Source organism: Dermacentor albipictus, chromosome 4 (assembly GCF_038994185.2).
Source record: "Dermacentor albipictus isolate Rhodes 1998 colony chromosome 4, USDA_Dalb.pri_finalv2, whole genome shotgun sequence".
Lineage (NCBI taxonomy): Eukaryota > Metazoa > Arthropoda > Arachnida > Ixodida > Ixodidae > Dermacentor > Dermacentor albipictus.
Window position 1 is genome coordinate 88,794,401 of NC_091824.1, and position 16,161 is coordinate 88,810,561.

General features: G+C 43.5%; 2 protein-coding genes across 3 annotated transcripts in view; one reads left to right on the forward strand and one right to left on the reverse strand.

The window, feature by feature from the left end:
• LOC135901154 (facilitated trehalose transporter Tret1-like) overlaps positions 1 to 16,161 on the forward strand; it is a 207,567-nt gene that overhangs the window by 140,258 nt on the left and 51,148 nt on the right. The window lies entirely within an intron of this gene.
• The window catches only part of LOC135901185 (uncharacterized), a 43,712-nt gene continuing 38,757 nt past the window's right edge, over positions 11,207 to 16,161 (reverse strand). For both annotated transcript variants that reach the window (XM_070537225.1, XM_065430874.1), the window contains 3 exons: positions 16,078 to 16,116; positions 13,000 to 13,050; positions 11,207 to 11,329 (listed from right to left, as the gene is read on the reverse strand). In XM_070537225.1, coding sequence (XP_070393326.1) covers positions 11,300 to 11,329; positions 13,000 to 13,050; positions 16,078 to 16,116 — 120 coding nt within the window. In that variant the 3' untranslated portion in view covers positions 11,207 to 11,299. The remainder of the gene's footprint in view (positions 11,330 to 12,999; positions 13,051 to 16,077; positions 16,117 to 16,161) is intronic.

The following is a 16,161-nucleotide window of genomic DNA, read 5'->3' on the forward strand; positions in this document are numbered from 1 at the left end:
CGAGGGAAGAATGGGTAGAGATGTATGCAAAACAAAGTGTAGCACCTATTTAAATACAATTACCGCTTCTATATCGCTTGTGTGACCCAGGCACACACATAACCAGCGGCACATTCTCAGTGGCCAAAAACGCAGATAAGTGAAATATGATATAAGAAACCCAATGAGCTGTCGAAAATGATGAGCTGTTTTATTAGGAAGCATCTGGGTTTATAACACCCATGAGCCGACAATATACTTAAAGGTTTTCAGTACTGATTTACTGCTTGATACACGAAACAAAAGCAATCTCACTGCACCACTTTCTTGCTCCCCATGCGGCGCTTATATAGGTCGGCGCTGCTATATATACCCACATATATTAGGGGCGAGCTCCGTCACTTAAAAATCTGGTGCCACCGTGGGCGTGACGTGGTGTGAGGGATCACGTGGACACAACGGCCGCGTCAGCTGCTTCGGAAGCGCCGAAGCGAGCTGAAAACGAAATCTTGAAGTCCCACCTGCGCTGCAGTTCTTATTAAGTAGGGATGTTCTTGCCCCTTCGGGTGTATGCTTTACAGCACTTGAAATTCCTATACTAGGTAGTGGCTGCCTTTGAGTTCGTCCGAAATGGAGCCCAGTGTCAGCCTTCACACGTACCCGCAGGAGAAGAAGCTTCGGGAAGCTTGGATGGATCGCGAAATTTAGGACCGGCAAGCAGCCATCGGCTGCAACTCTGGTGTGCAACAAACACTTCCGCGAGGTAGATTTCTGATATTATGTCGGGGTTACGATGTTCTGTGAGTAGCAGAAAGCGCGCACTGAGGCACTCGCCCGTGAGCGCTGCCCGGCTAATGTCATGAGGCTTTGGTCTACGAACTTGTTGGTGCTCGATGCCGGCAAGTTCACTAGAATGGAAAGGGAACGGTAAAAGCACATTAGTGTCCATAGTGTTCATGCGGCAATGGTTACTTGTGTACTGTCAAATGCTCATATGCTGCGACCTAAAGCTCACGGCACGGCACAAAAACGCCCTCGCAGCGAAAGAGAAACATTGTGCGCGGACTTGCGTGCAGACGCGCAGTCGGTAACAGCGAACCCATGCGATCGCTGCTTTGATGCTTGACTCTCCAAAGCGCTATTTGGTTATACTGGCAGCCCACCATACGAGCATATTTCTCATAGTTTGCTGTGAGTGACTGCCTACCTTTCACGCAAGAAACTAGTTCGGGGACTCCATCGCGGCGACTATACGCACAGTGGGCGTTCACTGTACGTATTCGGTAAACATTCTGTATTTTCTGTTTGCCTAAGATTATTATTTTGACAGTAAAAAACTTCCTTCGCTTTGAAAGTATTTACAGTAATGCGCAGGAGGCCTCCTGCGCGATGTTCTCACTGAGAGCCGACAGTCCAACTTATGAGGAGCGCGATGCGTTATCCCTCATACTGCGCAAGTGAGGCGCTTCCGACAAATGGCGACTCCGTAAGTCCTCACCCCCAATATCGGGCTATCGGGCGATATACCGGCCAATCGAGTAACATGAAAGTGTACTGGCCGTGGGGAAGAAGATATGGTTTCGCACAAGATACTTTGACCAGCCTTGTCAAACATTCCTCGCCCTTCTCTTCAGTCTGGTCGAACACTAACGCCCAGAGTGCGTTACTGCTACCCCGGAAGTAATTTCCTGTGCCACAAGGCAAGAAAATCACTTCAAGAAACGAGCCACCTACATGCGCCAAACCAAACACTCGAAGTATATGTTCAGGCCACTGACACCTGAGCTTCCAGTCTAGTAACTTTACAATGGCGGGAAATGATTGCGTTATCGAAACAAGGCCCTGCAAGAAGGCAGTTCATCTTCTGTAGTTCTAAAAAAGCCTCACGACACCGATATCTATCTTTGATCGTTATGATAAATATTGCTTCCAGACCTTTGCGCTCCAGGTACGCACACGCGCGAGATGATATCCACGAACTTGTCGCGCCGTCTGGAGCATTGCTCTGGAGTTAGCTCTTACTCATAGTGCAACTCCGAGATGTGGCACGTTGTACTCGATCGCAGAGGCAATGGAGCCTCGTTCCCTTCTCACGCGAACCACAGCGCAATTCTTTCCATACTAATTACTATTTCCTTGCCTCCACGCATGTGCAGACAAACTTGACGCCTACGTCTTATTGGAACTTACACTCAGCAGAAAACATTTGGGTGCTTTGTAAAGCGGCGTCCTTCTTTTGTTCTCATCCGAGCTTTCGAGTTTTGAGCTAGAACAAAAACGTACGTCAAGGTGTAGTGTTGCTACATATTTTTTTTAACTTCAGCTGATAGCTTGCGTCATCAAGGTAAAAAAAAAACGATTTTGATTTGCTCAAAACTAAGACAAACCTGAGGGAACGTTCATTATTAGATGAAGCACACTATATAAAAACACTTAGATTGAATAAAGTTGGAGATAGTCGCACTAATGATTCGATGAGTGATCCATAACTCATGCGAATATGTACTGGTTAGTCTTGTGGCATATCTGCGCATTGATCAGCTCAAACGAAAATGTACATCAAGGTCCAGTGCGCCTATATATTTTCTTAAACTTCAGCTTAGAACTTGCGTCATATCAATATACAAAACAACCAATTTTGATGTTCTTAATACTAGTACTAAGCTGAGTAAGCGATCATTATTAAACGATGCACGCCATATAAATACACTTAGATTGTGCAAAATTGGGAATGGTCGCTCTAATGGTTCGATGAGTGATCGATAACTCATGGGAAGCAAGTGGCCACATGTAGTGACAACGGAGTGAAAGATTTCAAATAAAAGAAAAAATACATATAGAAAGTATATACGTGGAAATAACAACTAAGAATGGGAAATAATTCACGGCTGTTCGGAACGATTCTCTATCGAATGAGCCGAACGTGCGAGAAGAAGAGACACAATTAGCGGTACCGACAATGGTGCTTATAAGAAAAAAAGAAGCAGCATAAGAAGAAGACAGGAGCATTGTTTTTGTTCTTGTTGATCCGAGTTATTGTAGCGTTCGTCTTTCTGACTTCTTGGTCGTCTTCTGATGATCGAAACATAATATTTCATAGATTAGGATATTTACAGATTAGGGTACTCAGCCTCGAACAACAGATCTTTAACAACGATATAAACGTGGCAGGAACAGTTACAAGCGTGACAGGGTTCAGAAATATTGAGTTGTCTTTCATGCACTTTTGATGTCACTGAACTGCAGCCTTTCTCAAATAAGGTTCTGCGACTGATAATCCCCGCTTTATTAACAGGAGGAAAGGACTAGTAAGGTATCGTGCGTGTATGTTATCGAAACTGACTGAGCATGCTGTCACGGTGATAAACCGTGAACCTCTGCCGTGCAAAGAAATTTTCTTGACTCTGTTGGAAAGCAGAGTAACCATAAAGGTGTTGCTTCACTGCAAATTATCGTTCTGAGCACGTAAAGCAAAAAAAAAATTATTCTACTGCAGTTTTGTTGAAGCGCTAAGCATCAAGGCACGTTGGACACCGAATTTTGATTACTTTTGAAGTACACGAAACTCCCGAACTAATTACGACCTAATTAAAACGAAAGTACGCCCACAGGTTTTTATGTATATGCTGTTGCGGCTGTTCCCATGGCTTGTATATCTCAGGGGACTATACATCATTTTCTTGCATGTTCCAAAGAACTGACTGTTACGAGACTTTGGGGAAACAATATAGAGACATTTTTAATGGCACTGTCAGTAATATATTAGACAAATGGCTTGCACGTAAATGACACGATGGGTCACACAGTAGTGATGTGGTAACACTCACCTGCTTTGCAAGGAAATAGAAGATGAAGGAGTACGCGTTATGTGGTGTTTGCTTTATTCGGTGATGTGCAAGAGCGGACTTGGAGGATTTGCTCAGTGCCAACAGACTAAAATAAAGTCATGTATGAATTATCACCTGTAATAATGTTTTGTTTGCTATTTCAGTTGAAAGCGTTGCATTCTTGGTGAATAATAATCCACGAAGAGTCGAAAAGCGAGCTGTTCTGCATTTACTCGGCACGCCGTCCGCTAATGGGAAGGGGAAAGCCAGAAGGCGCTGAATGGCAGCCTGGTCACATGTTCAAAGATCGTAACGATCATCCAATGGTGCTGTAAATGGCTCTGCGCTTTGAATTATCATATATATATATATATATATATATATATATATATATATATATATATATATATATATATATCTTTTGATAGCATTTCTTGCGGTTCAAGACATCGCATGTCACTACCTCAACGGCGGCAGAACTAACGGCCCGGCGTCGAGCACTGGCGTTGATTGATTGTGAAAGACCTAGAAGATGGGCTGTGTTCTCCGATTCAAAACCGGCATTACAGTGCACGCAGTCAGTTCTCTGACACGGATGTCATGACCAATTGACATACGAAGTCGTGAAACTTTACCATGATGTCCAACAAAAAGGTCACGAGGTCGTTTTTCAATGGGTACCTGGTCACTGTGGCATCAATGGAAATAATTCTGCCGATAACGCTGCTCGCACAGCACATCAAGAAGAGCACAGCGTTCCAATTCCGCTTTCGAGGACTGACGCTGCAAGGCATCTTAGACACCTGGCACACAGTCTCACAGGGACGGAGTGGAACTCGCCAAACTTACGACTTACGCGACTGCATCGACTAAACCCCTCCCTGCAACTCCGACCTCCACTTGGACTTCCTCGACGTGAAGCTGCTCTTCTCTGCCGCCTTTGGTTAGGAGTGGCCTTCACAAAGGCATACTCTACATTAAGTGGAATGACTGACAGCGTAGCATGCGAGGTCTGTGGCACCGAAGAAAACGTCGACCACCTGCTGTGCCACTGTCCAAGATATGCCCCAGAGAGACAAGAACTTGTCAAAGCTTTCCAAAAACTGGACAATCGGCCACTTTCTGTGCAAGTGCTGCTAGAACACCGCCCCCATCGCCCGTCGGCCCACAAAGCGGTGAAGGCGCTTTTGGTTTTCTTAAAGACGACGGGTTTGTGCGACCATCTGTGACTTTTAATACAATTTCTGTAAGACCACACGCGTCAGCGAACTCGCCGCAATTTCCTTCTTTCCTTCCCTCTTCTCTCTCCCTGTGATCTTTGTTTCCCCTTTCCCATTCCCCCGGTGTAGGGTAGCCAACCGGACGTTATTCTGGTTAACCTCCCTGCCTTCTACTTTTCTCTTCCCTCCTCCTCCTCCCTCTCTACATAGGATATAAGGTTCAACATCCGTTGCTAATATTTTGTCGACATATCTGTTACCGTAATCTTTACTGGTCAGTCTAGCGCCATATCTGTGCATTTTCTACACTGTGAGTCAACGTTTCTCGATAGTTGCTAACGTTTTCTCATTTTGCGATGCCGCCTCAAGAGAATACGAAGGACGAGTTGAATTCGCATAATCTCCAATATCTCACGCACCCGTTTGCGACAACTTTTCCTTTAAGCCTCTACCGAAAAGCTGAGAGCCGCTTATGATAGTCGACATGCTACTTTATATGAAACATTATCTGTTGATGAACGGTATATACTCTTCTTTTGTGGGACGATGCTCACAAAGTGAATTAATATGCGCGTTTTGCAAGACCTACATTAGCTGCGCCTACTGCTCCACCTTAAACTCCAACCTTCCCATAAAGTTAAAGGAACTCTGAAGATTGGTGCAAACCCGCTATGTCCTTGTCGTGACGACGGTCACAATTATATTGAGTTGAGCATGCACTTTGAAAATGGGTGTGCCACATCGTCAGCCTCGTTCTTTCAAGCTTTTGGTGTGTGTGGGTCTTTAGATGCCCTTATATCCTGAACTATATTTACTGCCATTTACTGAGCTATAGAAAATATCCGAGGACGCCTATGCACTTCTTATGAGCTATGAATGCGAAAGCTTTACTGTCTAGCTGAACGGGGCTGATCAACCTTAGAGTTTTGCGCTGCGAGTAATTTACCATAGTGGTACGCGCTGTCCGAGGCAGCAAGCAAGCAAGCTGCGTTGTCAACGCCGCATGCCACCAACGTGGCGATGCCCTCTCCCCTCACGCAACAGCTGAGGCGCTAACGCAGCAGCTGGTGTCCCCTTTCGACCGCTCTGCTCTGTTGAGGCGCAGCTCATGACGTGGCGTCGCAGCCGCTAGCCGTGCGAGTTTAGGTGCCCTTTTGCTGCTACAGACGACAGACGACGGTTTTTTGCGTTAAATGGGCCATTTGACACTTTCGCATCAAAAGATATTATATGGGATGGCATAGTCACTAAAAAAATGTTAGTGTCCATAAAACACTTCCGACCTGTTTAGTGTGTGATATGCACATTATGCACTGAAGCTTGATGTGCGTCAACTACAAAAGCACACAAGCGAACACGTGGCAATATAAGGCACTGACCCGCTTTATCAAGGAACCGCAAAGCAGCACATCCTAGCGATGGTATATGCAGCATGAAAAAAACTCGCCGATTGCACAGCGAATTTATGTTTATCTGTTAAGCATCCGGCCAGCCCCGTAGAATGTTGAGGAATTACCATACGGTACTTAGATGGAATATAATTTTTATTGTTACTGGTAATTAGAGGAAACTTCAAAGAAAGAAAATCAGTTGGCGGGAGATAAGAAATTTCCACCACCTGCAAACTTACAGCGGCCTCCATAGCGGAGCTACAATGGGAAATTAAATGATGTATCGATTTAGCTGAAGTACAAATGGCAAGGATCTTATCGGATAAAAGTTATCCGCTTGTACTGTGTAACTGTATTTCAAATACTTATAACCTCCATATTCCTGTATCTGTATCACAATATACAGTTGCAAAGTATCTAAGCTTAGCCTTGCTGCGAATGGCTACGCTGAACTCCGGTGCCGTTGCCTGGACGCGATATGCATGGCGATGAATGAGGTTCACATTGCCTGCGTTTATGCACAGCCCCACCGTGGTGGTTTGATTCAGCCTCCTTCATCAAATTTCAAAGGTCATTGAATGAACAGCTCCGAGTCAATGACGGTGCCAAATTACTCTACTGCAGTGTCGTTCAGTGAAACTGCACTAACCTTCACATCGTATAGTGGCTGAGAGCATTCGATACCCACCACCGGCTCTGTAGGTGGCAATTTCTGCACTACCAGCTGCACTTGTGGCCCAGGTTCACCTTCGGCGGGGACTTCGTCTTGAACGGAGACATCGGCGTGTCTAGGCTTAAAATACGGGGGAGCACGGAGACGAGCATCAAGGCAACCTGCAACGCGGTGTCGCGATATATAGGAAGCAATGGCATTGGCTAATGCTCTTCTGCAATATACGCTTGATAACGTAGCAGATTTGTTATTTCGCGAAACTATAGAGGTTTGCTTTCAATAATAATAGGGATTGCATGCTTATTAATGCGTTAGAATTCTTAGGATAGTTCATGCACTTTCCGCGGGCTGTCTATGCTTGCTTGTATCAATGTTTGTATGCTTATATCTAAGCGTTTTCCCGCCTACCTGAGTCTCTGGGTAGTCCGTGGTTGAATGGCTAGTGCATCGGGCTGCCGTGCTGAAGCATCAGGGTTCGAAAGTAACAATCGGAACAACTTTCGTCACTGAGTGAGTTCCATTGCGACATACGTACCTCTCTTCAACGAAGCTGTTCTACGCCTTCATGAGTCACTGTATAGATGTTCGACTGAGTAGGCACCGCTGTTCGAAAAAACTCGTTCACGCCATCTTTGAGCACTGTGTATGTGCCACGCGGTCTGTGCTAGTCTTCATGGAACCTCTTCGATGCTAGCTTGGGTCACTAAGTATGGGCCTGTAGGTCTGTGCCGCTCTTCAATCAACGTCTTTGGCGCCAACTTGGGTAACTAGGTATGTGCCAGTAGGAATGTGCTGCTATACAATGACGAAAAAGGTCCCTTAAAAGAGGAGCTCGGTTGCCGCATGATGCATTCCTGAGTGCTCGTACGCACCGGTGCGCCTTACGTCTCGAATGCCACCCCAAGCTTCGCGGCGGCGGCGCTATGCTGTGTCGCTATATTAAGTCAATGCCAACGCATTACCATTGACAGCCATCGTGAGATGGTTTCTGCCACATTTTTTTTTTCAGTGAAGAACGACACATACCAGCGACAAGGGCCCAGTAATCCAAGTTGGTTCATTTAAGAGCGTCACATACACGGTGACTCAAGTGGACGAAGGAAGTAGTCAAAGAAGGTCGTTGCGAAGCGGTGCATACCCTATTGTACTTACTCCGCTACCGATATTCACGTTCGATATGTCCATTCATGTTCGGCACATCCACAGTCGCAAATTGTTGCCAGTTATGAAGTTGGCATCAATGAGGGTCATTGAACAGTGGTACATACCGAGTGCCACATACCCAGTGCCACAAACACATTGACCCAAGTCGTTCCACCGGTTGGTTTCGAACCCTGTTCCCTCCGCGCAAAAGGCCGATGCGCTTCTCATTAGCCTATGGATGAAACCATGACTGAATGAATGGGCGGACGGTACGGTCCCTAAAAAGTACGGGAAGTACCTTAAGAATGCTAATCGCATTAAAATGATGGAGGGCCTTACACGAAAGGCAATCACTCTATTTTGATGGATCTTGTTCATTGTTCGTGGATGTTGTCCCGGTCATGAAGTTCTATTTTTTATTTCACGCAAGTAATTATTTATTACCTTTAGATAACTAACCTTCAATTGACTTACGTCGTCGATAAGCTGTGAATGCGAGAGCTCTGAAGCATGTTGAGAAATGACCGATAACAGATTTTAAACCAACCTAAGTCATTAGCAGTTATTTTTCTTTTCCGAAAGAGCCCACGAAATCTTTAAAAAAATACCCAAAAATTTTTAAAAAGTCAGCAATGAGTTCGTGAATATACCGGAAAACTGAGTGGCATCCTCATTTTTGTACACACGTGGTCTGTACCTAAATTCGACCTTTCATGTAGTGAAGCTGGTCTTAAGTAAGGGTCCGTCATACTTCCGTCAATTTTGCTTATTGTTTTGTGTCTATCCTGACCATCGCGCCTTAAAATGGGGCATTTCCTCACTGTGAACGATAGCGCTTTATCTTTATTCTCATGTGAACAGTAGTTGCACTTCGCGGGTCGAAATATTATGCATGTATTCCGTGTTAAAAAGGCATCAAACCGCTGACTTTTTTTCATCCTATTGCTATGTAGCATCGAGAAAACTTCATTCATAACACTACATGAGTATAACCTTAATGTGGCAAACATTTATCGCGTACAAACTATATTCGTGTAAGAGCACAAAGCTAGTTACTACCTCTGTAGTCGAGAAGATGAAATTTGGCAATCCTTACTTCAGTTCTTCTGCTTTAAAGGAACACGCACTAAACATAATTACATGTAAAGTTCAGAGTGACAGATTGTTTTCGCATGCCTTGATTTCGGTTTTTTCGCATCGGGAAGTTAATTACCAGAAAAGGAAATGGAAGCCAAAGTTTCTTTTCTTTCTTTAATTCGATGCTGAAATGTCAGTGCAGGTATGCATGTCATAGAAACGTCACGTACTTCAATTTACTTTATTGTATTTGGTTAATCGGGGAGAAATAAAAGATACGGATACTTGCAAACTTCACTCGTTAGCTCTTTTAGAGTACCGCGTGTGCCCTCTATACCGACAAGCTATTAACTAAGTCTGTGGTGTTAACCGTCAACGTTTATGACGTCATGATGAGCTGGCCTTGAAAAAATAGCGTCTCCACCTGACTTTCGTTCTCTCTCGCGTTTTCTAGTTTATCAAACCTGCTCATACGGTAAGAGGTGCTTTAATCTTTGGTATTGCAGAGCGGCTATGTATTAACACACTTCAGTATGTTTTACCTCTTTGTTTCCCTATATAAGCTTCTGCCACCAATGAGAAATTAATTTCAGTAACTCGTTTGACGACATTCGACAGACGAATTGAACATTATCACAGGCACGCCGCACTTTCTAGAATATTCCCTGTTTTGGAGTGTAGGCAAAGTCTGTGACGTTATTTTATGGCCTCAGGAAAAAAAGTTTTGTTCTGAGTGTAAAATGTAGGTAAAGTAAGTGAAACCTATGCGCTTGATGTTATTGGATGTGTGCTACGTTATGACTTGAAGGCGGGCCCATTGGTTCGGAATCGTTGATAGCGTTCAGCAGCGCGAAGAGGCCAAGAACAAGATGGGACGGCGACGCACACGTGGGCTGTAAGCTGGAAGTGAACACCCCGGTTCGTCACATTCTCGTGCTTTGCTCATATCGGGCTATTAAATGTTCGCATAAACGTGCTTTACTAGCTGCCAGCAAGGAAAAGGATTTAATGTCGGTTCATTGTTGGCGTAATAGAAGCGGTACTCAATTGCGCTAACGTCACAATTGAAGCGACATCAGAATAAATTAAACGCTGCAATGAGGCTCGCTTAGCGTCATTCTTTTTATACAAACAATCGCCTCGGTAACCGTGAAATGAGCCGTCATAACCTCAAGGACGCTTCGGATAAGGTTTAAGGTGATGCCACTTTTACGACGTTCTTTACTAGTGGGTCCAGGTACGTGTGATAATAATTTTCAAAACCTCTGCCCACAAATTTCGGGGTGAAAGTTTAGTTTAGAGAACCAGCATGTCCCAGAGTACGCCTTGTCAGGTTACATGGATATGCCCTCAAGAGGTTCCGGGAGTCGCATTATTTTATTCCCCGTGACGCATGACAGCGTCTTACGGGATCAAACATCGTAGGAATCTCTTCCTTCAGTTCTATTCATTCCCGATATAGTTCTGATCGCCCGTCGTGCCGTGAGGTCCGTCGCGCGCGTCAACGTGCGAACCAGTCATTTGAATGAAGAAAAGAATGAATACAAAGCATAAGTACCCTCCGTGGCAGCCAAGTAGCTATGGAATTCATCGATCGACCGAGCGCTGTAGTCACTGAGTTTGATTTAAGGCTGCTGCGGCCGCCTTTGGATGCGGACGGAATGCAAATACGATGGTGTACTGCGCTTTGCGTGCAAGTTAGAAAGCCCCGAGGCTGTCAAACTTATTCCGTAGCTGGCGTCCCTCGCAATTCAGTATTGAGTTTTTGGGCGCTAAAGACATAACTACTTATTGAAAACAATCATTACGAAATACAGGCCTCGTTTTTTTTCCTGTTTGTGAAGTGCGCGATAAGAAAAAGTTACATCACTGACGTTGCATTTTCTTTCTTTCAAACTTTATTGCATGGAATCTTACTGGCCGGCAAAATGCAACCTGGTGTCGGTCAATAAAAGTTGAACCTACAGCTTTGTCGACATTCCCCAAGGTTCAAAGCTGAAACTTTTCGCTAATGCAATTCTGAAAAAAAAGAAAATAAAAATATTTGTACTCTGCAAGAACAATATAGGACGACACAAAGAACACCATAATAAGATAGCATTGTAGGGTTAGATTGGTGAGATTATAGAAGAGAAAGGCGTGATTTTTTATGCTTTTTTTATTAGTGCGTCAAAACGTTGCTTTTTTGTGTTTGTTTCGGTCCCTTCTAGACAGGGTATACATATAGAATGTAGGCATGCATTTCACGGCTTCTTTCGCAAGGTTCGTTCATTAAGAACCATGCCGGCTTGTGAGCCGTATGCGTTGCTCTCTCGTTTTTTTTTTTATATGAAATGAATATTAGGAGAGGTTGGCGCTTTTATGGTGGCACCGGCTACTCCTTGTCACTTAGCAAAAGAAACAAATTTGAGTAAAAAGGCAGAATAGCGACACAAAATATGACACCCAGTAGAAAACTGGATGAATAAAAAATATGCAGTTCAACAGTACATGAGTCGCAATGTTCTGTGCATGTACTCGTACGCATATGTAAGGTCAAATATTTTGAGCAGCTAAAACACACAACACATGTAATACACTGCTAGTACAGGACAGAATTATACATATTACGTAAAAGTTGAGATCACCACATAAACCAGTTATGAACTACGAACCACATTTATGTTACTCATGTGTTATTGGTTAGGAAAGCGGAAACAGCTACGGTCGGTTGGCGTTCTGCCTGAACTTAAACTTATCGCAAATATCTGTACTTTCTTAAAAAGAACAATGCTACAGCTGAGTAGGACATGCATGGTATTCAGTGTATTCGGCATATTGTTTTTAAAATATTTATGTATTTCTGTTGAAGTAAAGCAATACTATAATGATTTCTTTACCACAAGGGACCACTCTTTTATGATGACATTACTAGCAATTCAGGATATTAAGTGATATTGGCTACGCCTTGCTTGTATTGTTATTACAGAGATTGCTGCCTTGCAACTTAATGTATAGCTCGTGTAAGAATGAGGCGGTACCACATTTTATGTGTGTATTGGTCATTTGAATGTGGGTGATCTGCAGCATTATTGCATAGTTATGAGAAATTTGCTTACGCAGTTCGCTCCCCGTGCTCCTGCGTTCTTTCGTAGGCTCGCATACGTTTAACATGCTACCAGCATTTAGAATAGGCGCCTATTTTCGGGACCTATCCATAGCAGGGAATGCCCACCCCAGACAATGCGTATTTTTCATTTCATCGTGTCATTCGTGCATTTCCTTTGCCTGATAACCGCATCAGCTTGTTCCACCATCTATTTCCCTGTTATTAATACATGTAACGTAGGAATATTTACGCACCATAGCGGCTCAGTGACTTAAAGGCATTCTCTCACTGAGTACGAGGTGACCTGTTTAATCCGCGGCTGCTGCAGTGTGCGCTCCGATTGCAACTGAATACCAAAATGCTCGCGTACACAAAGTGAGGCTCTGTGTACGCGAGCACACACTTTATGTTAAGGAAGCCCTGGTAGTGCAAATTATCCGAAGCCCCGTACTATGGTGTTTCTGAAAGCGCAAATGTTTCTTTGGGACGTAAACCCTGCAAGTTCATCTTCAGGGCTACTTCAAGCTATCTCTGCTATAAGGAATGTGCACTCAACCAGTACGATGAATGAATTAAAGTTGAACAAGTGGCTGACACTCACTTCGGTTTTCTGAAGCATCGTAGTTTCTTCTTCCGTCATTCCAGTGATTTCCTGCGGAGAAATTGTGCTTATCCATTACGCACATTGCACGCCAACGAGCACCTACGCGTATTTCAGCGTCATCCCATTATGAAACCACAGACGTTTCATACATATATGTATATATATATTATTTTAGCGAAGTAGAAAGCAGAAGATGACTACATTATCCCTGAACATATTAGTATCACACAAGTGCGTGTGGGCGGAGCATTGCTCTGAGTGGCACTGGCTAACACTTCTATGGCTACATTTACTAAGCATAAATATCGAAGTCAGTGGACGAATCGATAGCCATCGGCATAGCACAACTGGTAGTGCAAGGCACGCGGAATGCGGAAGTTGTGGGTTCGGCTTCCACCGGCGACAAATTATCTTTTCGTTCACTTTCATTTTCACTTTGCTTTTTTGTTATCTTCTACGTTTAAATTTACCCCACAGCTAATTTCCCCGATGCTTTCCTTGGCTTCATTGTCTGTTGGCTTTGTCTGGTTATAATCAATAAAATTGAGCCCCTCGGTTCCCCTTCTTCTCAAGCGTGCGCTGACTTGTTCTCACAAAGAACTTTCAAATATAGCTACGAGCTTACGGTGAATCAATTATTTATGAAAACGTCGCTCGTAATTTCCAACATTGCGGGAAGTTGGATTTGTTGTTTGCGCAGAAATCGGCGCACAGCGCCTGGATACAGTATACGCACGGAGAACCATGTAGCTACGCGGCGCCGCTCGTATCTCTGCTGTCCTACCCTTCTCGAGGCGGCACTTTTTACGCCTAATTATTTGCGAATTCCTTGAACTCCTTAAATTTTCTGCTGTAATAGTGCTCCGTATATTTATTCAGATGCGTTGTAAATCCAGACAGTAGTGAAATCCTTGTTTACTCTCGGAATTGCGAATAAATAATGCGGAAATCCGCCAGTTTGGAGGTGACTTGTTAAAAATAAAGATTTCTCATACACCCCCAAGAAATTTTAGGCTGAAGAAGAGATCTCATTTTCTCAGAAACACTGTTTCGCAGTCAGTCAAAAAGGAAACCGAACTCGAAGGAACACGTATTTCGTGACTTGGTGACGCTTACGAATGAGCGGAACTCTTCTTTCTTTCATAACAAACGGAAAGAAAGCATTACCTTGCATGACAGAATAACATTTCCTTATGGGTCATGCAGTTTTGACACAGCTAGTTGGTTGACTCGGTAGAGCATAATTAAAGTGTAATGCGCCTAAGGACGACGACAACTAAACAGGACTAGGTACACGTATGTGCCTAGCTTTCCTATTTTATGGCCTACGTTTGTTTATTGTTCGATTGTGCAAGTTTCAGCACTCATATGATTGCCGCTATGGATGATTCGCCGCTACAGGTGTCGTTTCAATTCGGGGCAACGTTCTTAGATGGCGACCATGCGGGATTTTTCTTAGAGTAAGAGTGTACTACAATGGGGTCTTGTTTATGCAAACTTTGGCAGAATTCTGTACTCGTGCATGCTCAGTTATTACTATAAACCCATCTTCAATGCCATTCGCAGCATTGCCGTTTGCCTCTATTTTGTCTTTTCTTCCAGCCATGTTCAAGTATAGATCGCTATTCCTGCCGCGGTGCGTCGGGTTACCAAGTTAATCATCGAAGTGTAGCTGGGTGGCATCACGGATTCAGGCTGCTGAGGCTACGCCTCTTCAAAGGGTCGGAAAAACCGGGCATAAATTTTAATGTCGGATTGAGCGTGAGTTATTATTCTGAAATCACTACAAAAACACATAAGTCATGTTATCCACCGGTGACAATTGGCCCTATGGCAATTTAACAAAAAATGTCCAACCGACATCAAATAAGTGTTGATTGATTTGAGACAACTTGTCATTTTCTCGTCACTTTCTCGCACTACTCATTATTTGTCATCATACAGCGAAGATCCAAGAATGCTTGCGCAGTGGCAGCGATCCTTTCCACACTACTAGGTGATCATTTTTAAGTTTTATGGAATTTTTAAGGGTCGCCTGTGGCAGATAGCATGGTTCTTGTCGTTGAGCTGGATTATTCGAATGGATGGACATTACGATTACGAGAAAGCAAATTAACAACATTGACTAATTAACTTCCTAACTAAATAAATTACATATTGCAATTTATAATTTGTAACCAGTGAGTTTGCCAGACGCATGCACTTGAATTGAACTTCCAGGATGACACCACTTTCGAGATACGATCTCCCAAAGTAAAACAGGGGGAAGGTGGGACATGGAAATTCAAGACGATGAGCAAAACGAGAACAAGGTGAAAGCGGGAGACAACATTTCGACAAGCGGACTTGTCTTTTTCAGGACTTGCCTAGAAAAAGACAAGTGCACTTGTGGAAACGCTGGCTCCCGCTTTCACCTTATTCTCGTTTTGCTCATCGTATTTCCCTAAGTGCGAGACAAAACGTACACGGGCGTTCCAGTTACCTTTGTACTTCACTTCACAAAAGAACATTTTTTTAAGAAAGTAACTGGACCAACAGTGCCTTTTTACGGCTAGTTTTATGGCGCATATGTCCAAAATTGTGTTTTTCGAGAAATTATTTCCGAGTGGATAAGGCTGACGATCTCAGCGGCTACAGTTCTTAAATTGCTATATGCACCATAAAGTATAATTAAGAAGTTGATTAGTACTTTGTTGCTTATTATTGGAATATGCGTTTAGATTTTTTGTGCATGTAATGCCCACCTCCCGGAACAATCCACCTCAAGGACTAGAATTACGTTAGCGGCAACAGGCGAATTTTAAAAATTCCATGAAACTTAAAAATGATCGTCAAGTATATGCAAGAAAATAAAAAGACCATTTACAGTTGATTGAATGCGTTTTCCGAGTACGCATTTTTCAACCTTTCCGAAATTCATATATCACTGCAGTTTGAAATAAAATAGATCAACATACTAAAACTCGAAAATTGAAGTGAGGCTGCGTAGTCTTAATATAACATATATAACTATGGTTTAGAAGTTGCAAACAGGGATAAGGTGCCTCAGATATAAATAATTTTAAAAAATGTTACCTTGAATTTCTGCGCTTTCTCCTTGAAGCACTCTTTCATCTGAGAAGTAATAAAATAATAGGTTAAATTAGTCTATCAAGCGTT